Source organism: Papio anubis, chromosome 20, assembly GCF_008728515.1.
Source record: "Papio anubis isolate 15944 chromosome 20, Panubis1.0, whole genome shotgun sequence".
In the NCBI taxonomy this organism is placed as follows: domain Eukaryota; kingdom Metazoa; phylum Chordata; class Mammalia; order Primates; family Cercopithecidae; genus Papio; species Papio anubis.
The window spans coordinates 47,017,126-47,041,723 of NC_044995.1; the positions used below are offsets into that span (position 1 = coordinate 47,017,126).

A 24,598-nucleotide genomic window follows, 5' to 3' on the forward strand; every position below is an offset into this window, starting at 1 on the left:
GCTACCTGGGAGGCTGAGGCAGCAGAATTGCTTGAACCTGGGAGGCAGAGGTTGCAGTGAACCAAGATGCTGCCACTACACTCCAGCCTGGGCAACAAGAGCGAAATTCCATCTCAAAAATAAATAAATAAATAAAATAAAAATAAAGAGGCAGGTGCTTGGAACAGGGCCCACAGGTCACCATCACCGTTGAGGCTGTGTGAGTGACTTGGACACTTGTCCCATTCGGTCCCTGGTCTGCTCTAGGAACTGTATCGGCAGTCAGGACCCCTACTGCGGGTGGGCCCCAGATGGCTCCTGCATCTTCCTCAGCCCAGGCACCAGGTACTGCGGGAGAGGGAGGTGGGTGGAGGGTGCGTCGGACCCGCCCATGATCCAGGATGCCCTGGATCTCTGACTGTGAGAGGGGCCTCTGCTGACGGTGCCTCCTCTCCCCATTAGAGCCACCTTTGAGCAGGACGTGTCCGGGGCCAGCACCTCAGGCTTAGGGGACTGCACAGGTGAGTTGGGAGGATGGCAGGCTAAGACCCCCTCCCCCACTACCATGGGGGAGGGGAGGGAGGAGGCTGGAGGACCTTCGAATCCTCCGGGAGGTGGGTGGGGAAACTGGACTCCATCAGAGCTTTAGAAAGGCATGGAGAGGCCTCATTGATTGGGGAGGGAGAGAGGGGAAAAACAGAGACCGCAGAAGACAGACACACCAAGAAACAGGCTTTGACAAGGACGAAGAGACAACAGAAGGCAGACAGACGAACTTCAATAGGACAGAAGGGGCCAGGCGGTGGCAACTCCTGCCTATAATCCCAGCATTCTGAGTGGCCAAGACAGGAGGGTCACTTGAGGTCAGGAGTTCGAGACCAGCCTGGGCAACATAGTGAAACCCTGTCTCTAAAACAAAAACCCCAAAATAATCCAGACGTGGCAGTGCATGCCTATAGTCCCGGCTACTCGGGAGGCTGAGGCGGGAGGATCGCTTGAGCCAGGGAGGTGGAGGCTGCAATGAACTGTGGTCAGGCCACTGCACTCCAGCTTAGGCAACAGAGCAAGAATCTTTTTTTTTTTTGAGGGCGAGGTTTTACTCTGTCACCCGGAAACTGAATGCGGTGAGGTGTGATCTCAGCTCACTGCAGCCTCCATCTCCCACGGGTTCAGTTGATTCTCCTGCCTCAGCCTCCCGGCTAACTGAATCATTTCACGCCACCATGTCCCGGCTAAATGTTGTACTTTTAGTAGAGGCGGGGTTTCACTTGTTGGCCAGGCTGGTCTCCCAGAGCTCCTGGCGTCCAGGTGATCTGCCCAGCCTCAGCCTCCCAAAATGCTGGGATTGCAGGTGGCCGCTATATGCCTGGCTGAGATCCTGTCTTTTTTTTTTTTTTTTTTTTTTTTTTTGAGGCGGGTCGCTCTGTCGCCAGGCTGGGTGCAGTGGCCCGGGATCTCAGCTCACTGCGGCTCCGCCTCCTGGGTCTCACGCCATTCTCCTGCCTCAGCCTCCCGAAGTGGCACAGGACTACAGAAGCCGCCACCTGCATGGCTGGTTTTTTTTGTCTTTTTTTTTAGTAGAGGCGGGGGTTTCGTGCCAGGATGGTCTCGATCTCCTGACCTCGTGATCCGCCCGTCTCGGCCTCCCAAAGTGCTGGGATTACAGGCTTGAGCCACCGCCCCCGGCCGAGATCCTGTCTTTAATAAAACAGAGGTATCTGGAGGCAAGGTTGCAGTGAACTGCACCACTGCACTGTAGCCTGGGGGACTCTGTCTCAAAACAAAAACAAAAAAATTTTAAAAATAAAACAATTAGGCCAGGTGGGGTGGCTCATGCCTGTAATCCCAGCACTTTGGGAGGCAGAGGCGGGCGGTTCATCAGGTCAGGAGTTTGAGACCAGCCTGGCCAACATGGTGAAACCCTGTCTCTACTAAAAATACAAAAATTAGCTGGGTCCACGTGGTGGCGCACACCTGTAGTCCCAGCTACTCTAGAGGCTAAGGCAGGAGAATCACTTGAACCTGGGAGGTGGAGGTTGCAGTGAGTCGAGATCACCCCACTGCACTCCAGCCTGGCACACAAAGTAAGACTCCATCTAAAAAAATAATAAAAAGGCCGGGCACAGTGGCTCACGCCTGTAATCCCAGCACTTTGGGAGGCCGAGGTGGGCGGATCATGGGGTCAGGAGATCGAGACCATCTTGGCTAACACGATGAAACCCCATCTCTACTAAAAATACAAAAAATTAGCCTGGTGCGGTGGCGCCTGTGGTCCCAGCTACTCGGGAGCCTGAGGCAAGAGAATGGCGTGAACCCGGGAGGCGGAGCTTGCAGTGAGCAGAGATCGCGTCACTGCACTCTAGCCTGGGCGACAGAGCGAGACTCCCTCTCAAAAAAAAAAAATAATAATAAATAAAAATAAAAATAAAAATAAAATAATAACAACAACAAATAAAAATAATGAAAAAGAGGACAGAGGGCCTGAGGAGGTAGGAGAGGTGCCCGGGCCCCCCCTCGGCCCCGCTAACCCCCCTGTGCTCCCCCGCCAGGACTCCTGCGGGCCAGCCTCTCAGAGGACCGCGCGGGGCTGGTGTCGGTGAACCTGCTGGTGACATCGTCGGTGGCAGCCTTCGTGGTGGGAGCCGTGGTGTCCGGCTTCAGCGTGGGCTGGTTCGTGGGCCTCCGTGAGCGGCGGGAGCTGGCCCGGCGCAAGGACAAGGAGGCCATCCTGGCGCACGGGGCGGGCGAGGCGGTGCTGAGCGTCAGCCGCCTGGGCGAGCGCAGGGCGCAGGGTCCCGGGGGCCGGGGCGGAGGCGCTGGCGGCGGCGCCGGGGTTCCCCCCGAGGCCCTGCTAGCGCCCCTGATGCAGAACGGCTGGGCCAAGGCCACGCTGCTGCAGGGCGGGCCCCACGACCTGGACTCGGGGCTGCTGCCCACGCCCGAGCAGACGCCGCTGCCGCAGAAGCGCCTGCCCACCCCGCACCCGCACCCCCACGCCCTGGGCCCCCGCGCCTGGGACCACGGCCACCCCCTGCTACCCGCCTCCGCTTCGTCCTCCCTCCTACTGCTGGCGCCCGCCCGGGCCCCCGAGCAGCCCTCCGCGCCTGGGGAGCCGACCCCCGACGCCCGCCTCTATGCTGCCCGGCCTGGCCGCGCCTCCCACGGCGACTTCCCGCTCACCCCCCACGCCAGCCCGGACCGCCGGCGGGTGGTGTCGGCGCCCACGGGCCCCTTGGACCCAGCCTCAGCCGCCGATGGCCTCCCGCGGCCCTGGAGCCCGCCCCCGACGGGCAGCCTGCGGAGGCCGCCGGGCCCCCACGCCCCTCCGGCCGCCACCCTGCGCCGCACCCACACGTTCAACAGCGGCGAGGCCCGGCCTGGGGACCGCCACCGCGGCTGCCACGCCCGGCCCGGCACAGACTTGGCCCACCTCCTCCCCTATGGGGGGGCGGACAGGACTGCGCCCCCCGTGCCCTAGGCCAGGGGCCCCCCGATGCCTTGGCAGTGCCAGCCACGGGAACCAGGAGCGAGAGACGGTGCCAGAACGCCGGGGCCCGGGGCAACTCCGAGTGGGTGCTCAAGCCCCCCCCCGCGACCCACCCGCGGAGTAGGGGGCCCCCTCCGCCACAAGGAAGCACAACCAGCTCGCCCTCCCCCCACCCGGGGCCGCAGGACGCTGAGACGGTTTGGGGGTGGGTGGGCGGGAGGACTTTGCTATGGATTTGAGGTTGACCTTATGCGCGTAGGTTTTGGTTTCTTTTGCAGTTTTGGTTTCTTTTGCGGTTTTCTAACCAATTGCACAACTCCGTTCTCGGGGTGGCGGCAGGCAGGGGAGGCTTGGACGCCGGTGAGGAATGGGGGGCTACAGCTGCAGACTCAAGCCCTCCCCCACCCCTGGAAAGGTCCCTCCCCGACCCAGGCCCCTGGCGTGTGTGGGTGTGCGTGCGTGTGTGTGCCGTGTTCGTGTGCAAGGGGCCGGGGAGGTGGGCGTGCGTGTGCGTGCCAGCGAGGGCTGCTGTGGGCGTGTGTGTCAGGTGGGCCACGCGTGCAGGGTGTGTGTCCACAAGTGACGATCGTGGTGCCTCCAGCGGCCTGGGCGTTGGCTGAGCCGACGCTGGGGCTTCCAGAAGGCGGCCTCCGAGGTGCCGGTTAGGAGTTTGAACCCCGCTCTGCAGAGGGAAGCAGGGACAATGCCGGGGTTTCAGGCAGGGGACACGGGGAGGGCCTGTCCAGAAGTCACATCGGCAGCAGCTGTCTAAAGGGCTTGGGGCCTGGGGGACGGTGAAGGTGGGCGGGGCCCCTCTGTAAATACGGCCCCAGGGTGGTGAGAGACTCCCATGCCACCCGTCCCCTTGTGACCTCCCCCCTCTGACCTCCAGCTGACCATGCATGCCACGTGGCCGGCTGGGTCCTCCACCCTCTCTGGAGTTTGCCTCCCCCAGCCCCCTCCCCATCAATAAAACTCTGTTTACAACCACCGGCCCCCATGACTCTGGCTCTGCTCTGCCTCCTAGGGGTGGCATGGGTGGGAGGGCACCCTCAAAAGTCAAGACCAGGCCAGGTGTGGTGGCTCATGGCCTGTAATCCTGGCACTTTGGGAGGCCGAGGTGGGCGGATCACTTGAGGTCAAGAGTTCAAGACCAGCCTGGCCAACATGGCAAAACCCTGTCTCTACTAAAAATACGAAAAAATTAGCCAGGTGTGGTGGTGGGTGCCTGTAATCCCAGCTACCCGGCCGACTGAGGCAGGAGAATCGCTTGAATCTGGGAGTCAGAGGTTTCAGTGAGCTGAGGTCACACCACTGCACTCCAGCCTGGGGTGACAGAGCAAGACTATCTCAAAAAAAGAAAGAAAGAAAGAAAGAAAAGGCTGGGTCAAAACAAATCTGGGGAGCTGAGTGTGGGAACGTCTTCATCTGCATAGCAGCCAGTTTCTTTCTTTTTTTTTTTTGAGACGGAGTCTTGCTCTGTCGCCCAGGCTGGAGTGCAGTGGCGCGATCTCGGCTCACTGCAGCCCCCACATCCCAGGTTCATGTGATTCTCCTTTCTCAGCCTCTCAAGTAGCTGGGACTACAGGCACCCACCACCATGCCTAGCTAATTTTTGTAATTTTAGTAGAGACGGGGTTTCATCATATTGGTCAGGCTGGTCTTGAACTCCTGACCTCAGGTGATCTGCCCGCCTCAGCCTCCCAAAGTGCTGGGATTACAGGCGTGAGCCACCACGCCCGGCCAGCCTTATGAATTTTGTTTTAAGTGGGACAAGAAGTCACCAGAGAGTTTTAAGCAGGGATGTGATCTGATTTCATTTTAAGGGATCATTTTGTTACTGTGTCACCACATTTCACAAGCCTTCCTTTCTCTCAGCCCATGTTGATTAAGACCTACGAACGGCTGGGCTCTGGGGACAGGGCAGGGTACAAGACAGATTGAGTGCAGTGGCTCACGGCTCAGAGAGACTGAGAGGATTCCTTGAGCCCAGCAGTTCAAGACCAGCCTCCTCCTACAAAAAGAAAATTTAAAAATTAGCTGGGCATGGTAGCATGTGCCTATATTCCCAGCTACTCGGGAGGCTGAGGCAGGAGAATTGCTTGAACCCAGGAGGTGGAGGTTGCAGTGAGCCGAGATCGTGCCACTGCACTCCAGCCTGGGCGACAGTGCAAGACTCGGTCTCAAAAAAAAGGAAAAAAAAGTCATAGGTGCAGATAAAGCTGACACATCATATCTAAATATTTAGAACTCAACAAGAATGCAAGCACTCTGTAGCCAAGTCCATGAGATGCAGCCAAAGCTGTTCTCAAAGGGAAATTTGTAGCCTCCAAATGCATTTAATAGGAAATGAGGAGGAATGGAAACAATAACATGGATGTCAGATTCAGATGAAGAGAAAAAGGGGCAGAAAGAGCCCTCAGAGATCTGAGTTCAGCTTCATAGATGGGGAAACTGAGGCCAAGAACAGTTAAGTCACTTGCCAAAGGTTACAGAGCAAAGCTGTTTATGACAGAGCTGGAATTCAGAACCAGGTTTGGTTCCTCCCAAGCCACTGTCCAAGGACCATAGAGACTTTTGGCTTTACTCACTATTGAATTGTATTTTTTAAATGACTTCATTTTTAAAAAGCAATATCAACATACCACGAAGTCAAGACAAGAGTTTTTTTGTTCTTTTCAGTGAGCTTTCTGGTTGCTCAAGTTTATGGTAAATAACTCCTCTTGCTAAGAGCTGTCGCTATCTCCAGGAATGGTGCCTTGCAAAGCTTGATCCTTGAACTCTGGGTTGGGGGAAGTGAGGATGCAACTAGAGAGACTCTTGGATGTCCCCCAAAAATCAGGAAACAAGGAAAGAAAAACCTGGATTTTAGAAGCAGGGTCAAAAAGAGGTTGAACAGGAAACAATTTCCAGGAAGCAATTTTGTAATCCTGACCCCTCCCCTTTCCCCGCCTGGCTTAGCCTCAGCCCCTGTCAGGAACTGATGGGGGTGGGGACTTTCCTGGGGTTGGTTCCCCGGCCCCCAGTCCAGGCAGGTATAAGGCCACCTCCCCAGGCCAGGACAACCCAGAAGCAAAAGAGAAGAGCTACCATGGCCTCTTGGAGCAGACGGCGACCCGAAAGGTAGGTCCCCACACTACCTGTCCTAGGCAGGTCTGACCCACATTCCAGCTGACCCACTGAAGTCACAGGGAGCAGATACAGACCTGGAGCCTGGGACAGATCAACCTTAACTATGACAGAAAGACTCACACACACACACACACACACCCCTGCGGAAGCCCAGGTGGGCATGGGCAGGATGGAGCCGGGGGAGGCTTCTTATTAGAGGTCTGGGGCCACAGTGACCAAGGCTGTCCAGATCATGTCTGATGGCTGCTGGGCCAGGGAAGCCCTGGAGAAGGAGGGGAAGCTCCAGGCTTCCAAGGGTGCTAGGTGTAAACCACCCCTTCCCAAGGCCAAATGCCCACCCTCAGACTGGGCCAAAGCAGGATACACTTTTCATGTTCAGAGGCTGCAGTGAGCTATGATCATACCAATGCCCTCCAGCCTGGGCAACCGAGCAAGACCCTATCTCAAAAACGTGAACCTGAACATCTGTCTTCCTCCAAGCACCCAACTGGTCAAGGCTGGACAGAAAGACCAGGATCCCAGAGCAGAGAAGTCTTCATGGAAAAGAGGGCATTGGAGCTGGGGCTTTGCAGGATGAATAGGAGTTCACATCAAAACACAGAACCAGGGAGACAAGGACTGACCCAGAAAACAAGCAAGATCAGAAGAAACTAGCAAGTTGGACTGTGAATAATTAGCAGCTCATGGGGGCTAGGCTGGTGATGGGGAAGTGTATTCATATTATGCGGGAGTTACACTCAGAAACTCAACTTTCCTAGAATTGTAATTCTCCCTGCAACAGGCGCCACTTCTGGCAGCTGTGGGGGGTGAGGGTAGAAGCTGGGAGAGGAGAAGGAAGCAACTGCCCTAGTCCAGGTAAGAGATGAGGCGGCATAGTCCAGGCTCGTAGCCGCAGAGATGGGAAGAAGTGGGCAAATTTGGGGGTGTATTTTCACCTAGCTGAGTGTATTTTCACTGTGGGTTAGTAAGCATCTTCTGTTACTGCCTGCAGCCCCGGGGGCTTTCAACCCCATCTTTCTAGAACCCTGTTCCTGCTGCTGCTATTGGCGGCCTCAGCCTGCGGGGTCACCCTGAGCCCCAAAGACTGCCAGGTGTTCCGCTCAGACCATGGCAGCTCCATCTCCTGCCAACCACCTGCCAAAATCCCCAGCTACCTGCCAGCCGACACTGTGCACCTGGCCGTGGAGTTCTTCAACCTGACCCTCCTGCCAGCCACCCTCCTCCAGGGCGCCTCTAAGCTCCAAGAATTGCACCTCTCCAGCAACAGGCTGGAAAGCCTCTCACCCGAGTTCCTGCGGCCAGTGCCGCAGCTGAGGGTGCTGGATCTAACCCGAAACTCCCTGACCGGGCTGCCCCCAGGCCTCTTCCAGGCCTCAGCCACCCTGGACACCCTGGTGTTGAAAGAAAACCAGCTGGAGGTCCTGGAGGCCTCGTGGCTGCACGGCCTGAAAGCCCTGAGGCATCTGGACCTGTCTGGGAACTGCCTCCGGAAACTGCCCCCTGGGCTGCTGGCCAACTTCACCCTCCTGCGCACCCTTGACCTTGCGGAGAACCAGTTGGAGACCTTGCCCCCTGACCTTCTGCAGGGTCCGCTGCAATTAGAACGGCTACATCTAGAAGGCAACAAATTGCAAGAACTGGGAAAGGATCTCCTCGTGCCGCAGCCAGACCTGCGCTACCTTTTCCTGAACGGCAACAAGCTGGTCAGGGTGGCAGCCGGTGCCTTCCAGGGCCTGCGGCAGCTGGACATGCTGGACCTCTCCAATAACTCGCTGGCCAGTGTGCCCGAGGGGCTCTGGACATCCCTAGGGCAGCCAAACCGGGACATGCGGGATGGCTTTGACATCTCCAGCAACCCCTGGATCTGTGACCAGAACCTGAGCGACCTCTATCGTTGGCTTCAGGCCCAAAAAGACAAGATGTTTTCCCAGAATGACACGCGCTGTGCTGGGCCTGAAGCCGTGAAGGGCCAGACGCTCCTGGCAGTGGCCGAGTCCCAGTGAGACCTGGGGCTGGGGTTGAGGGTGGGGGGTCTGGTAGAACACTGCAACCCACTTAGCAAATAATCCTGCCTTTGGCCAGGCGCGGTGGCTCACGCCTGTAATCCCAGCACTTCGGGAGGCCAAGGCGGGCGGATCACGAGGTCAGGAGATCGAGACCATCCTGGCTAACACGGTGAAACCCCGTCTCTACTAAAAATATTTTAAAAATTAGCCAGAGGTGGTGGCGGGCGCCTGTAGTCTCAGCTACTCGGGAGGCTGAGGCAGGAGAATGGCGTGAACCGGGGAGGCGGAGCTTGCAGCGAGCAGAGATTGCGCCACTGCACTCTAGCCTGGGCAACGGAGCGAGATTCCATCTCAAAAATAAAAAATAAAAATAAAAAACAAATAATCCTGCCTTTTACAGGTGAGACTCAGGGCTGTCCATTATGGCTGGGACCCCATTTCACCCACGCATGCTTCTAAAACACACGATGGACTTTCCTTACCCGTGCCCAAGATGTGCCCTCTCTCTGGAATGCCGTTCCCCGTTTCCCAGATCTCTTGATCTCTGGGTTCTCCCAGCCCCCTTGTCCTTCCCTCCGGCTGAGCCCTGGCCACACTGGGCCTGCCTTTCTCTGACTCTGTCTTCCCCAAGTCAGGGGGCTCTCTGAGTGCAGGGTCTGGTGCTGAGTCCCACTTAGCTTGGGGTCAGACCCAAGGGGTTTAATAAATAACTCTTGAAAACTGGATAGGATGAATTGGCTTTTGTTGTGTTCCTAGCATCTTCTCAAATCAACTTCCTAGGACTCCAGGGTGAAGGAGGAAAAGAGGCATGGCCCAGGCCCTGGGGTGTGGGAGGTGGTCTCCCTAGGGGGTGACAGTTGGGATCAAAGGCCTGTGACTTTTCCTCTCCCTTCCCCCATCCTGGGACCTAACTGGAAATAAAACCTTGACCGTTGCCCGGGTGTCATTTTACCAGTGGATTTCTGCCAGGGCTTGTGTCCTAGGAGAAGGTTTAAGTTAAACCAGATTGCCCAGGTCTCCAAACAATTTGTCGTGCCGGCCTGAGATCATCTAAGGGGGCACCTACCCCGTGCAAGGTTGCAGGGGTGGGATGGGGCCGAAGGGATGGGCGGGGTCCCAGGCCCACCTGCTTATATGGCACTGACCGTGTGGGGGCTATAGTCGGATTTGGGAGACCCTGGGGATTGGGGGTATGTCCAGTTTTCGCAGCTCCCTAAAAAATGGACGTACACCCTGGTGCCGTGACTCACACATGTAATCCCTTTGGGATTACAGCACTTTGAGAGGCTGAGGCAGGCAGATCACCCGAGGTCAGGAGTTCGAGACCAGCCTGGCCAACATGGCAAAACCCCGTCTCTACTAAAATACAAAATACAAAAATTAGCCAGGCATAATGGCATGTGCCTATCATACCAGCTACTCGGGAGGGTCAGGCACGAGAATCGCTCGAACCTGGGAGGTGGAGGTTGCAGTGAGCCAAGATCGTGCCACTGCACTCCAGTCTGGGCGACAGAGTGAAACTGTGTCTCTAAATAAGTACATAAATAAATAGACCATGCCTACATCTGTGGTCATTCCAGGCTCGGCAATGAACAGGCAGGGTTCTGGGGTCCAGCAGGGCTAGGTTTGAATAGGATCCCTGGCCGGGCGTGGTGACTCATGCCTGTAATCCTAGCACTTTGGGAGGCCAAGACGGGTGAATCATGAAGTCAGGAGTTCAAGACCAGCCTGACCGATATGGTGAAACCCCGTGTCTACTAAAAATACAAAAATTAGCTAGGTATGATGGCAGGCGCCTGTAATCACAGCTACTCGGGAGGCTGAGGCAGGAGAATCACTTGAACCCAGGGGGCGGAGGTTGCAGTGAGCCGAGATTGCACCACTGCACTCCAGCCTGGGTGACAGAGTCAGATGCTGTCTCAAAAAAAAAAAAAGAAAAAAGGAATAGGATATTCACCTGCTATGGTATACAAGGCAAGAGATTTACCATATCTGAGCCTCAGCTTGCTCAGCTGTAAAATGGGGATCCTAGGGAAAGGGCAGGCCTGGCTTCTGGTTAGTTAAGGGGCAGATTAAGAAATAAAAAGAAGCTGGGTGCAATGGCTCACACCTGTAATCCCAGCAATTCGGGAGGCTGAGGTGGAAGGATCACTTGGGCCTTAGGGGTTCAAGACCAAACTGGTCAACACAGGGAGATCTCGTCTCTACAAAAAGTAAAAAAAAAAGTTAGCTGGGCGTGGTGGTGTGTGCCTGTGGTCCCAGCTACTCAGGAGGCTGCGGCAGGAGGATGACCTGAGCCTGGGAAGGCAAGGCTGCAGTGAGCTATGATCACACCACTGCACTCTAGCCCTGGGCAACGGAGCAAGACCCAGTCTCAAAAATCGATAAATAATAATAATTAATGATAAGAAAAGTCATCAGCGACTTGGCCAAGGTCACTCAGCAGGGCCATGGGGGCTGTGATCGCATGGACCATCTCCATGGCAACAGCAGTGAGGGTGACAGGTGGACAAACTTGGTATAATAAAGTATAATAGATCAATCTTTTGCATCCAGCGCTCCCAGATTGCTATGGCAACCGCAAAGCGTGGGACTAGCCCAAGGAGAGGGCGAGGGAAGCCTGGAGCCACACCCCCTGGGCACGCCCCCGCACGGCCTCTCCCCATTGGTCAGTTCCGGAGGCCCCCACTCCGCAAGCAGATATAAGATGGGCGGGGCCGGTGAGCAGGGGGTGGAGACTTCAGCGTGGGGGTCAGCGGAGACACCTGGGGTCTGAAGCCGCTCGCGCACAGGTGAGTGCCCTGAGGGCGGCGTCCAGGAGCGTCCCCCGGGCTCAGGAGAGGAGCTCCAGATAGGGTGGTTGGGCGAAGGTCCGGCGGCGTGGGACGGGTACGACGGGCCAGAGCAGGTGGCTGGGACCCTTGGCCCAGTTGGCCCCAGCTCAGGACCCAGTTGGGCGAGGACCAGGCCTCAGAGGACGCGGGGTGGCAACCGGAGGGATCGCAGGCGACAAGTCGAGCTCCCCCCTCTAACTCTAGCTGGCTGCGTGACCTTGGGACCAGTATGGACCTGTTGCGTGCCTCAGTTGCCCTGCCTGTCAAATGAGCTGTGAGTGGACTAGGACTCAGCAGCTATCACCTCCAACCGTCCGGGGTGCTTGGGCAGTTCTGGGCCCAGGCAGGGGCTGCAGGGGTAGCGGGGACCTCCCCCATCTAACAAAACAGGAAACAGCCCAGAGAGGTGAAGGCGCTTGCCAAAAATCACACAGCAGGCCAGGTGCAGTGTCTCATGCCTGTAATCCCAGCACTTTGGGAGGCTGAGGCAGACGGATCACTTGAGCCCAGGAGTTTGAGACGTGCCTGGGCAACACGGCGAAACCCCGTTTCTACTAAAAATAAAAAAATTAACCGAGCATGGTGGCACGTGGGTAATCCCAGCTAACTGGGAGGCTGAGGCAGGAGAATCACTTGAACCTGGGAGGCGGAGATTGCAGTGAGCTGAGATGGCGCCACTGCTCTCCAGCCTGGGCAAGAGAGAGATTCTGTCTTTTAAAAATAATAAATAGGCCGGGCGCGGTGGCTCAAGCCTGTAATCCCAGCACTTTGGGAGGCCGAGACGGGCGGATCACGAGGTCAGGAGATCAAGACCATCCTGGCTAACACGGTGAAACCCCGTCTCTACTAAAAAATACAAAAATCTAGCCGGGCGAGGTGGCGGGCGCCTGTAGTCCCAGCTACTCGGGAGGCTGAGGCAGGAGAATGGCGTAAACCTGGGAGGCGGAGCTTGCAGTGAGCTGAGATCCGGCCACTGCACTCCAGCCTGGGCGACAGAGCGAGACTCCGCCTCAAAATAATAATAATAATAATAAATAAAAATAACACGACAATTAATGGTAGCATTTGAACTCAGGTCTCTCTCACCTCAGAGACCATGCTTCAAGTCACTTCAGCAACCCCACCTTGCCAGAGGCTCATTATTAGACACCTTCTGTGTACAGAGCTCTGGACATGCATTGTCTGAACCCCGCAGAATGCCCCATTATTCAGATGAAACTGAGGCCCCAAGAGGTTTATTTGACAGGATCTGACGCCTGGGCAGGTGCCCCCCTTACTCAATCCTGCCCTGCAGGGTGACCCTGTTTGCAGCACGATGTCCGAAGAGGAGGCGGCTCACATCCCCAGACCCAGTGGCTCAGATTCCCAGACCCAGCAGGTGAGGGCTGTGCCTCCCATGGAGCGGGGACACAAGGAATTGTGTGGGACAGTCCCTTCTAGGAGCGTTTCAGGCCAGGTATCCCGCCCCACTCCTCTCCTTGCTGGGAAAACCTGACTCATAAAATATTTTGGTCCATGGAGGAGACGGTCTATTTCCTAGTGGGGGCTTAATGAGGCCCTGGGAGGGGAGTGTCTCAAAGACACCCAGCTGGCTTTTGTGGCCCCTACCCAACCCTTTCCCTCTCCTCTGATCCCTGGGTCTCCCCACCTGTATCCTTTTGTCTCCACGTCCACCATCATGGCGCCCTCAATAACAACAATAGTAAGAGCAGCAATCACTGTATCGGTTGCAAGAGTTCCATGTATATTGGCTCCTTGAATACCCCATCACAACCCTAGTAATGCATTTCATAGATGGGGAAACCAAGGCACCGAATGGTTCAGTTCCTTGCCCAAGTTCACACAGCTTGGAGGCAGTTGAACCAGAAGTGAACAGAGGCCATTGTGCTCCAGGGGCAGTGCTCTGAACCCCCAAACTCTAACATCTCCTCCCTCGAGCAGACAGATCACAGTCGACCCTTTAACAACACGGGTTTGAACTGCACAGGTCAGGCTGGGCACGGTGGCTCACGCCTGTAATCCCAGCACTTCGATAGGCCAAACGGGCAGATCACCTGAGGTCAGGAGTTTGAGACCAGCCTGGCCAACATGGTGAAACCCTGTCTGCACTAAAAGTACGAGAATTAGCCGGGCGTGGTGGCGGGTGCCTGTAATCCCAGCTACTCAGGAGCCTGAGGCAGGAGAATCGCTTGAACCCTGGAGACGGGGGTTGCAGTGAGCCGAGATCACGCCACTGCACTCCAGCCTGGGTAACAAGAGCAAGACTCCATCTCAAAAAAAAAAAAAAAAAAAAAAAAAAAGCCAGGTGGGGTGGTGGCTGCCTGTAATCCTAGCTATTTGAGAGGCTGAGGCAGGAGAATCTCTTGAACCCAGGAGACAGAAGTATGCAGACCTTTTCCACCCAAATATAGTATTTGGCCAGGTGCAGTGGTTCATGCCTATAATCCCATATTAGGAGACTGAAGCGGGAGGATCACTTGAGCCAGGAGTTCGAGACCAGCATGGGCAACACAGCAAGACCCCATCTCTATAAAATAAAATAAAATTAGCTGGGCACAGTGGTGTGCACCTGTAATCACAGGTACTTGGAGACTGAGGTGGGAGGATTGCTTGAGCCTGGGAGGCTGAGGCTCCTGGGAGCCATGCTTGAATCATTGCCCTCCAGCCTGGGCAACAGAGCAGGACCTTGTCTCTATTGAAAACAAAAAAATTGTGACCAGGCGCCGTGGCTCAAGCCTGTAATCCCAGCACTTTGGGAGGCTGAGTTGGGTGGATCACCTGAGGTCAGGAGTTTGAGACCAGCCTGGCCAACATAGTGAAACCCTGTTTCTACTTAAAAAATAAATAAATAAATAAATAAATGGCTGGGCACGGTGGCTCACACCTGTAATCCCAGCACTTTGGGAGGCCGAGGTGGGTGGATCACCTGAGGTTGGGAGTTTGAGACCAGCCTGACCAACGTGGAGAAACCCCATCTCTACTAAAAATACAAAAAACAAAACAAAACAAAACAAAAAAAAACCCGCCAGATATGGTGGTGCATCCCTGTAATCCCAGCGTTTCGGGAGGCTGAGGCAGGAGAATCACTTGAACCCAGGAGGCGAAGGTTGCACTGATCTGAGATCGCACCATTGCATTCCAGCCTGGGCAATAAGAGCAAAACTCTGTCTTAAATAACAATAATAACAATAACAATTGCCAGGTGTGGTGGCGGGTGCCTGTAATCCCAGCTACTTGGGAGGCTGAGGCAGGAGAATCATTTGAATCCAGGAGGAGGAGGTTGCAGTGAGCTGAGATGGTGCCACTGTGCTCCAGCCTGGGTGACAAGAGTGAAACCCCATCTCAACAAAAGAAAACAAAATTGTAATGTTCTGTGTACACCATGGGAAGAGGAGATTGTGAGTTAAGGAACCATGACATTCTCACATCCACATGCATCTTCACTGCCTCTACATGGCGGGGTGTTCAGTACTCTATCCTTCCACTCTCCCATCCCTCGTCCTGGCCTAGAGAGGGGAAGTAGGTTGAGGTATGGCTGGGGCCCCACTTCCCCCAGGGCCCCCCTGATGCCAGCCTTTCCCACAGAATGTGGTGCAGCGTGTGGTGGCTCTGCCCCTGGTCAGGACCACGTGCACCGCAGTCTGCGATGCTTACAGCGCGGCCAAGGACAGGCACCCGCTGCTGGGCTCTGCCTGCCGCCTGGCTGAGAACTGCGTGTGCGGCCTGACCACCCGTGCCCTGGACCACGCCCAGCCGCTGCTGGAGCACCTGCAGCCCCAGTGTGAGTGCCCCAGCTCATTTTCCCAGAACTGTGGCTTGCCCCCTGTCCCATCCTCCTTGGTCTATCTGCATGACATTCCTGGGAGTCATCTTCAGCCTAGCCACCTGTCCCACTGCCATGCCGCCTCTCCTCAATCTCTGCACTTAAGTCCCTCTTTAACCTGATCACCAGCTGAGCATGGCGGCTCATGCCTATGATCCCAGTGCTTTGGGAGGCCGAGGCAGGAGGCCTCACTTGAGGCCAGGAATTCAAGACCAGCTGAGGCAACATAGTGAGATCCCGTATCTCAAACAAAAATTTTTTTTTTGTTTTTTAAATCTGGCTGGGTGTGGTGGCTCATGCCTGCAATCCCAGCACTTTGTGAGGCTGAGGTAGGCGGATCACGAGGTCAGGAGTTCAAGACCAGCCTGGCCAACATAGTGAAACCCCATCTCTACTAAAAATACAAAACTTAGCCAGGTGTGGTGGCAGGCACCTGTAATCCCAGGTCCTCGGGAGGCTGAGGCAGAAGAATTGTTTGAACCTGGGAGGCAGAGGTTGCAGTGAGCCAAGACTGCACCATTGCACTCCAGCCTGGGCAACAGAGTGAGACTCCATCTCAAAAAAAAAAAAAAAAAAAATATATATATATATATGTGTGTGTGTGTGTGTATGTATGTATGTGTGTGTATATATATAAAATCTGATCCCCTGCCAGGCATGGTGGCTCATGCCTGTAATCCCAGTACTTTAGGAGTCTGAGGCAGGCGGATCACTTGAGGTCAGGAGTTCGAGACCAGGCTGGCCAACATGGTGAAACCCCATCTCTACTAAAAATACAAAAATTAGCCAGGCATGGTGGTGGGCGCCTGTAATCCCAGCTCCAACGGAGGCTGAGGCAGGAGAATCGCTTGAACCTGGGAGACGGGTCCCAGGGTCCAGTGGCAAGCCGAAATTGTGCCACTGCACTCCAGCCTGGGTGACATAGCTAGACTCTGTCTCAAAAATAAATAAATCTGATCTCCGACCCTCTCCCCTTACCTGTTTACTGCTGGGGCCCCTCCTCTCTGTCCGTATTCCATCTGTCTCCCTGTTCCCCCTCGTTTGTTGGCCTGACGTGCCTTGGGTCCATTTGTCTCTCCAGGCCTCCTCCCCTCTGTGCCTGCCTCTGCCTGTCCTGAGCCCTGCAGCCTCCGCTCTGCAGTTCTCACATCTCTGTGGACCCCTGAGCCGATGACGGGGTGAGGGGGTGGGGGGGACTGTAGGACCCTTGGCCTATAGTCTGACCCATGAAGAGGGTCACCTGAGGGTCCCAGCCTAGCACTCCTCACCTGCCTCTCAGCCAGCTTCTGTGACCTTGAGTCTGTCCGCTGGGCCATCTGAGCTGGGCACAGCTGCAAAGTCACCTTGGTGCTGGGAGAATAGGGTGGGTGGCAGAGCCCAGGCAGGAGAACAGAGGAGGCAGTGCCCAACCCAGTGGCATACCCACACCCTCAGGGCCCCCAGTCTCACCTAGGGAGGCAGCCAGGTCCCCCTGTGGTCTAAGCCTTCTCCGCATCTCCCTCTGCTGGCATCTGTCTCCAGGAGCCTCAGGTATTTGCCCCAGCGTCTTTGTGGCTTCTTGCTGTAAGGTCTCAGGAAGCCTGTGCCTCTACTGGTGTGGGTCTCGTCTCCATCATTCTGTGTGGTCTCTCCCTGTCTCTCCTGGTCTCCTTCCTTCTCTGTCTCTGCTTCTCTCTCTAGCATTCCCTCCCTCTACAACTCTCACTGTGTCCCTATCTCCCTCTGCATCTCCCCGAGTCTCCTTGCCTCTCTCCCTCCCTTCAGTGGCCTCCGTGAACAGTCTCGCCTGCAGGGGCCTGGACAAGCTGGAGGAGAAGCTTCCCTTTCTGCAGCAACCTTCGGAGACGGTACCCCAGATAACTAGACATGGGGACCTCCAGTGGGGGCAGGCCAGAGTAGAGGTGGGAGGGAGGAAGGGATGGTGCCAGCCAGGCTTTTAGTTAACTCGAGAAAAAACAGCCAGGTTAAGATAACTGCAATATATATACACCCACACACACATATATACACACACGTGTGTGTATATGTATATATAGTATACATGTACATATATTTATACATGTATATATGTATGTGTATATGTGCATATATAGGTATACGTGTGTATATATGTATATGTGTGTATATATGTGTATATGTGTGTGTATATATGTATTGCTAGTAAGGGCGGGTAACTGCCTCAACACCCTCTGAGGGAAGGGTTTTATCACCCCTTTTATAGGGGAAACTGAGGCACGGAGCCAGGAGGAAGTCCAGCGATCTTTGAGTCCCAGCCCCAGGGAACTAGGGTGGCAGAAATGGAGCTGGAGTCCCGCGGTGCCTGGAGTAGGGGGGGCCCTTCCTTCCAGGTGGTGACCTCGGCCAAGGACGCGGTGGCCAGCAGTGTCACGGGTGTGGTGGACCTGGCCCGGCGTGGCCGGCGCTGGAGCGTGGAGCTGAAGCGCTCCGTGAGCCATGCCATGGACGTTGTGCTGGAAAAATCAGAGGAGCTGGTGGATCACTTCCTGCCCATGACGGAGGAAGAGCTCGGTGAGGACGACACCCTCATCCCTAACCGCTGAGTCCTCCTGCCTAGTCCCCATCCCTCTGTGGTACAGATCAGAGAGGTCTGAGACTCACCCAAGGTCACACAGCAGATCAGGAAACACAGTACTTGAAACCAGGCCCGTCCTCCCTTCCAGTCACTTCCATGGTCTCCCAACCTGCATCCTGCCAGGAGTCAGAATACCCAGACCCTAAGGGCGTATAGGGCTTTTAGACTTGAGGTCCCAAACTGGTGGACCCCCAAATGCCCATGCAGTATGTTTTAAATATTTTCATTCTTTGCATGCATTTAACAACCAGATTTTGCATTACATGTCCCAATTCTTGGCTTGTTTTGAAAAACTAGACACACTGCCAGGCACGGTGACTCACGCCTGTAATCCCAGCACTTTGTGAGGCCAAGGCGGGCGAATCACGAGGTCAGGAGATCGAGACCAGCCTGGCCAACATAGTGAAACCACATCTCTACTAAAAATACAAAAAATTAGCTGGGTAGTTGATGGGTGCCTGTAATCCCAGTTACTTGGGAGGCTGAGGCAGGAGAATCACTTGAACCTGGGAAGCGGAGCTTGCAGTGAGTCGAGATGGCACCATTGTACTCCAGCCTGGGTGACAGACCAAGACTCCATCTCCCAAAAAAAAAAAAAAAAAAAAAAAAACCCATGGGGGGCTTTTTTTGGGTCTTTTTTTTTGCCCGGGCTCCCGTGACTTTTCTTATTTTTTTTTTTTTTTGAGACAAAATTTCACTCTGTCACCCAGGCTGGAGTGCAGTATTGCGATCTCAGCTCACTACAACCTCTGCCTCCTGGGTTCAAGCGATTCTCCGGCCTCAGCCTCCTGATTAACTGGGATAACAGGCGTCCACCACTACACCCGGCTATTTTTGTGTATTTAGTAGAGATGCAGTTTCGCATGTTGACCAAACTCCTGACCTCAGGTGTTCTGCTTGCCTTGACCTCCCAAAGTGCTGGGATTACAGGCGTGAGTCCACCACACCCAACCACCTTTTTTTTTTTTTTTGAAATGGAGTCTCGCTCTGTCGCCCAGGCTGAAGTGCAGTGGTGTGATCTCGGCTCACTGCAGCTTCTGCCTCTGGGGTTCAAGTGATTCTCCTGCCTCATCTTCCTGGACAGCTGGGAATAGAGGTGCATACCACCACATCTGGCTGATTAAAAAAAATTTTTTTGTAGAGATGGGGTCTTGCTATGTTGGCCAGGCTGGTCTCCAACTCCTGGGCTCAAGTGATCCCCCTGCTTTGGCCTCCCAAAGTGCTGAGATTACAGGTGTGAGCCACTGTGCCTGGACTACGATATATTCTTTTTTATTTTCATCATGTCTTGTGTGGATTTTCTTTTTTTATTTTTTCATTCTTTTTTAAATTTTAATCTTTTTTGAGATGGGGTCTTGCTCTGTTACCTAGGCTACAGGGCAGTGGCGTGATCATAGCTCACTGCAGCCTTGAATTCCTGGGCTCATGTGATCCTCCTGCCTCAGCTTCTCAAGCAGCTGGGACAACAGGCACACGCCACACTGTGCCCGGCCCTGGCTAATTTCTGTATTTCTTTTCTAGAGATGGGGTCTTGCTATATTGCCTGAGCTGATCTCAAAGTAATCCTCCCTAGGCTCAAGCAGTCCTCCTATCTCGGCCTCCCAAAGTGCTGGGATTACAGGTGCATGCCGCTGCACCCAAGCTATATGTTTTAAAGGCTGCTTAACCCAGCACTTTGGGAGTCCGAGGCAGGCGGATCAGTTGAGCTCAGGAGTTCTAGACCAGCCTGGCCAACATGGTGAAACCCTACTAAAAAAACAAAACTTTAGTAGAGGTTTCACCTCTATTTTTAGTAGATACAAAAATACAAAAATATAAAACTTAAGTGTGGAGGTGCACGCCTGTGGTCCCAGCTCCTTAGGAGGCTGAGGCAGGAGAATCGCTTGATCCTGGGAGGGGGAGGTTGCAGTGAGTTGGGATAGCACCACTGCACTCCAGTGTGGGGGACAGAGCAAGATTCCATCTCAAAAAAAAAAAAAAAAAAAAAATGGTTAAGCAGTTTGGGGTCAACGTGCCTGGGTTCCAATCCTGGTCTGCTTCTTGCATCTTGCAGGATCTCACCTCTCCCTTGCCTCATTTTTCCTCCTGTGTAAAACAGGACCCACCATAGTGCCTACATCTTACAGCTTGGGGAGGACCAAATGGGTTGATGTCAGTCGGAGAGAACTGTGAATGTGGGAACCTGTGGCTTCTGTACCCAGAGGTGGGAGAGCAGAGGTGGAGGGGGGGGTGGCCGTGCTGACCCCGCGCTGTCCCCGAATCCTGTCCTCCAGAGGCACTGGCGGCTGAGGCCGAGGGCCCGGAAGTGGGTTCGGTGGAGGATCAGAGGAGACAGCAGGGCTACTTTGTGCGCCTCGGCTCCCTGTCGGCGCGGATTCGCCACCTGGCCTACGAGCACTCTCTGGGGAAACTGAGGCAGAGCAAACACCGTGCCCAGGACACCCTGGCCCAGCTGCAGGAGACGCTGGAACTGGTGAGAGCCCGCGGCCCACCCCTGCTCCGGGATGCAGGCCAATCAGTATGGATTGAGCGCCAGCTGAATACCGGATCCCGGGCTAGCCTGAAGCGGGAGGCGGAGCTGGGTGCAGCTGTCTCCAGCTGCATGTGTTCAGCGCTGGGGGACCCGGGCCTGGAGGAGCCCAGGGGTGTCATGACTGCCTGGGGAGTCGGGGAGGGGTTTTGTGGAAGACGGGAAGGAGGAGCTGGAATTTAGAGCGAGTTAGGGTAGGTCAGAAGAGAACCTTCCTCTTGTGCCCTCCTCATCAGAATCCTCCCATCCTCAGCGCGTCCCTCCCCACAGCAGCCACCAGAGGGCACCTGTGAGCCCCTGAGTCAGGTCTCTTCTCTACCCACAGGTCTCTTCTCTACCCACAGCCCTCTATGGCTCCCACCTGCCTTGGGGTCCAAGTCCAAGTCTTCCCCACGGCCCTGCACAACCTGCCTCTGTCTCCTAAATGCTTACTGAGGCCAAATCAGTGGTCCTGGACCCCACCCCCACCCCCACCCTCACCTCCACCCCCAGATCCTTCAGCTCTGAAGACCACCATCTCTGTCCTTGCAGATAGACCACATGCAGTGTGGGGTGACCCCCACCACCCCGGCCCGCCCCGGGAAAGTGCACGAACTATGGGGGGAATGGGGTCAGTGCAATCCGAAGACCCGTCGCCGGAGCCAGGTGAGACTTTCAGGGCGCCAGGTGAGACCGCAGGAGTGCCAGGTGAGGTGGTGTCTGCCGCCAGGCCGCGGAGGAAGACGGGGAGTGACGGATTGCGGATCAGCCCAGTGCTGTCGGGGACCCAGCTCAAGCTATCTCAAACCAAGTGCTGAGTCAGCTAGTCGAGGTGTCCATGGGGGGAAACTGAGGCAGCTTTAAGTCCCACTGTGTGTTTATTTTACTTATGTATGTATTTTGAGATGGAGTTTTATTGTTTTATTATTTATTTATTTTTGAGATGCAGGGAGGTGAGGGAAGAAGGGGTGCTGGCCCAGGCAGGCAGTTGTCCCTGGCTTCCCGCTCCTTCTCTCTTTCCCACCCTCCACATTCTCTCCCTGATCCTATAGCCTAGAAACCATGTCTCCACCTTCCACTTTATTTATTTATTTATTTTTTGAGACGGAGTCTGGCTCTGTCGCCCGGGCTGGAGTGCAGTGGCCGGATCTCAGCTCACTGCAAGCTCCGCCTCCCGGGTTCACGCCATTCTCCTGCCTCAGCCTCCCGAGTAGCTGGGACTACAGGCGCCCGCCACCTCGCCCAGCTAGTTTTTTGTATTTTTTAGTAGAGACGGAGTTTCACTGGGTTAGCCAGGATGGTCTAGATCTCCTGACCTCGTGATCCGCCTGTCTCAGCCTCCCGAAGTGCTGGGATTACAGGCTTGAGCCACTGTGCCCAGCCCACTTTATTTTTATTTATTATTTATTTGAGATGGAGTCTCACTCTGTCGCCCAGGCTGGAGTGCAGTGGCGCGATCTCAGCTCACTGCAACCTCCGCCTCCCGGGTTCAAGCGATTCTCCTATCTTAGCCTCCTGAGTAGCTGGGACTACAGGCGCCCATCACCACACTTGGCTAATTTTTGTATTTTTGGTAGACACGGGATTTTGCCATGTTGACCAGGCTAGTCTTGAACTCCTGACCTCAGGTGATCTGCCCGACTCGGCCACCCAAAGTGCTGGGATTACAGGTGTGAGCCACCGCGCCCAGCCCCATTGTGTGTTTAAAGGAGACCAAGGCAGGGCTGGGTCACATTCTGTGTCTATGGGGGACAGGACTATGAGGTCTATGAGACAGATTGACAGCCCCACTGTAGGTCCATCAGAGAAACTGAGGCAGGACAGCAGTCCTCCTGGGCGTCCATAGGGGGAACTGAGGTCCCTGCCCCCTGCAGGCAGAGCTGGAGACGCTGGTGCTGTCCCGCAGCCTGACGCAGGAGCTGCAGGGCACGGTAGAGGCACTGGAGTCCAGTGTGCGGGGCCTGCCCCCCAGCGCCCAGGAGAAGGTGGCTGAGGTGCGGCGCAGCGTGGACGCCCTGCAGACTGCCTTCGCTGATGCCCGCTGCTTCGGGGATGTGCCAGCAGCCGTGCTGGCCGAGGGCCGGGGTAGCGTGGCCCGTGCACACGCCTGCGTGGATGAGCTGCTGGAGCTGGTGGTGCAGGCCGTGCCGCTGCCCTGGCTGGTGGGACCCTTTGCACCCATCCTTGTGGAGCGACCCGAGCCCCTGCCTGACCTGGCGGACCAGGTGGATGAGGTCATCGGGGGCCCTGACCCCCGCTGGGCGCACCTGGACTGGCCGGCCCAGCAGAGAGCCTGGGAGGCCCAGCACAGGGATGGGAATGGTGATGGGGACGGGATGGGTGTCGCCAGGGACATCTGCGAGCAGGAACCCGAAACCCCCAGCTGCTCGGTCAAGCACACCCTGATGCCCGAGCTGGACTTCTGACCACATGGGCCAGTGGAGGCTGGGAGGAAAGGCCACCTGCATGCCCAGATCCCTGCTGCCCCCTGGTGGCCACACGTAAGCATGAGGTCTTGGCCTTGACCCTTCTGTAGAATCAGACCCAACTCAGGATCCCTGACCACCTTTTTGGTATTAGACTCTCCCATTTTTTCCTTGCACACATGGACAAGGAGGCCCAGGGGGAGCAGGACCTCGAACCCAATTCAGGCCAGCTTGAGCCACGAGCTGGGTTCTTCACCTATGTCCTGCTCCCTGGCTCCATGAAGCTAATCCAAACCTCTCCAAGAGGCTGGGCACAGTGGCTGATGCCTCTAATCTCAGCACTTTGGGAGGCCGAGGCGGGTAGATCATCTGAGGTCAGGAGTTCGAGACCATCCTGGCCAACATGATGAAACCCCATCTCTATTAAAAAAAAAAAAAAAAACCAGGCGTGGTGGTGTGCACCTGTAGTCCCAGCTACTTGTGAGGCTGAGGCAGGAGAATTGCTTGAACCCGAGAGGCGGGAGGTTGCAGTGAGCAGAGATTGCGCCACTGTACACCAGCCTGGGTGACAGAGCAAGACTAAAAAATAATAGTAACAGCCTCCCCAAGAAACAAACACACATTTTGCCCAATGCCTGCTGTTTGGGGCTTTGAAAAGTGAGCCCTGACTGGGTGTGGTGGCTGACGCCTGTAATCACAGCACTTTGGGAGGCCAAGGTGGGAGGACTGCTTCAGCCCAGGAGTTGGAGGCTGCAGTCAGCCGTGATCTGGCCCCTGTACTCTTGCCTGGGTGACAGAGCAAGACCTTATCTCAAACATTTTTTTAAAAAATACTTTTCAGGGAAACACACCTTTTGCCCTATTAGGAACTTGGAAAAGGGAGTCCTCCTCCTCCCTCAGTTTTTACATCCTGGACTGGTGGGTTCCCCGAAGATGCCCGTGGGCTGTGCTGCTCAGCCTGCCACACCCGCTTGCTTTGCTGTTTGAGATTTGCCCCCAGAATAAAGGTCGTTTTTGTTGTTGAAAGGCCCATGTGTGTTCCAGCCAGGGTGGGTCTCAGTCCCAGGGGGCTGGGAGCCACGGAGGTGTGTCACCGCAGAGATGGAGAGGGAGGGGCTGTGTAGAGCCAGGGTTCAAGATCTGGAAGAATGGTGCTTCTCTGACCTGCCTGTCATCCTGTCTGGGATCCATCATTACTGCCCAGCCCACGTGGGGTAAGCATTGCAACTTAAAACTAGTCGGGCAGCCGGGCGCAGTGGCTCAAGCCTGTAATCCCAGCACTTTGGGAGGCCGAGACGGGCGGATCACGAGGTCAGGAGATCGAGACCATCCTGGCTAACACGGTGAAACCCCGTCTCTACTAAAAAATACAAAAAACTAGCCGGGCAAGGTGGCGAGCGCCTGTAGTCCCAGCTACTCGGGAGGCTGAGGCAAGAGAATGGCGTAAACCCGGGAGGCGGAGCTTGCAGTGAGCTGAGATCCAGCCACTGCACTCCAGCCTGGGTGACAGAGCGAGACTCCGTCTCAAAAAAAAAAAAAAAATTAGTCGGGCATATGGCTCACACCTGTAATCCCAGCACTTTGGGAGGCTGAGGTGGGAGGATTGTATGAGCCCAGGAGTTTTGACACCAACCTGGGCAACATAGCGAGACCTTGTCTCTACAAAAAATTTTAAAAATAGGCATGGTGCGAGCCTGTGCCCCAGCTACTCAGGAGGCTGAGGCAGCAGGATCCCTCGAACTCAGGATGATGAAGCTGCAGTGAGCTTTGATCGGTAACCACTCCGCTCCAGTCTGGGCAACAGAGCGA

At 55.4% G+C, this 24,598-nt stretch overlaps 3 protein-coding genes across 4 annotated transcripts in view; all 3 read left to right on the forward strand.

Annotated features, from left to right (window-relative positions):
• Positions 1-4,461, forward strand: part of SEMA6B (semaphorin 6B) — an 18,506-nt gene extending 14,045 nt beyond the window's left edge. Inside the window, exons 16-18 of the mRNA XM_031660101.1 lie at positions 245-324; positions 442-500; positions 2,529-4,461. Of these exons, the coding sequence (XP_031515961.1) occupies positions 245-324; positions 442-500; positions 2,529-3,457 (1,068 nt within the window). The 3' untranslated portion in view covers positions 3,458-4,461. The remainder of the gene's footprint in view (positions 1-244; positions 325-441; positions 501-2,528) is intronic.
• A 1,989-nt stretch (positions 4,462-6,450) lies between these two features.
• On the forward strand, positions 6,451-9,539 carry LRG1 (leucine rich alpha-2-glycoprotein 1). 2 transcript variants are annotated; one of them, XM_009193211.4, is made up of 2 exons: positions 6,451-6,589; positions 7,620-9,539. In XM_009193211.4, the coding sequence occupies exons 1-2, from the start codon at positions 6,558-6,560 to the stop codon at positions 8,599-8,601; spliced, it is 1,014 nt and encodes a 337-aa protein (XP_009191475.3). In that variant the 5' UTR covers positions 6,451-6,557; the 3' UTR covers positions 8,602-9,539. The 2 variants fall into 2 exon arrangements, with proteins under 2 accessions (XP_009191475.3, XP_003914749.2); XM_003914700.4 differs by having other exon boundaries at positions 6,453-6,589; positions 7,590-9,539.
• Positions 9,540-10,978: 1,439 nt separating this feature from the next.
• PLIN5 (perilipin 5) lies at positions 10,979-23,815 on the forward strand. The gene is made up of 8 exons (XM_003914699.4): positions 10,979-11,396; positions 12,733-12,816; positions 15,024-15,219; positions 17,026-17,108; positions 17,610-17,790; positions 20,128-20,327; positions 20,916-21,029; positions 22,238-23,815. Exons 2-8 carry the CDS (start codon positions 12,754-12,756, stop codon positions 22,787-22,789), a joined length of 1,389 nt encoding a protein of 462 aa, XP_003914748.1. The 5' UTR covers positions 10,979-11,396; positions 12,733-12,753; the 3' UTR covers positions 22,790-23,815.
• The last annotated feature ends 783 nt before the right edge of the window (positions 23,816-24,598 follow it).

Coding starts and splice junctions, on each gene's coding strand:
- PLIN5 (XM_003914699.4), top strand. CDS start 12,754: ATGTCCGAAGAGGAGGCGGCTCACATCCCCAGACCCAGTGGCTCAGAT. Junction 20,328..20,915: donor TGCAGGAGACGCTGGAACTG/GTGAGAGCCCGC, acceptor CTGTCCTTGCAG/ATAGACCACATGCAGTGTGG. Junction 21,030..22,237: donor AGACCCGTCGCCGGAGCCAG/GTGAGACTTTCA, acceptor TGCCCCCTGCAG/GCAGAGCTGGAGACGCTGGT.
- LRG1 (XM_003914700.4), top strand. CDS start 6,558: ATGGCCTCTTGGAGCAGACGGCGACCCGAAAG. Junction 6,590..7,589: donor AGCAGACGGCGACCCGAAAG/GTAGGTCCCCAC, acceptor TACTGCCTGCAG/CCCCGGGGGCTTTCAACCCC.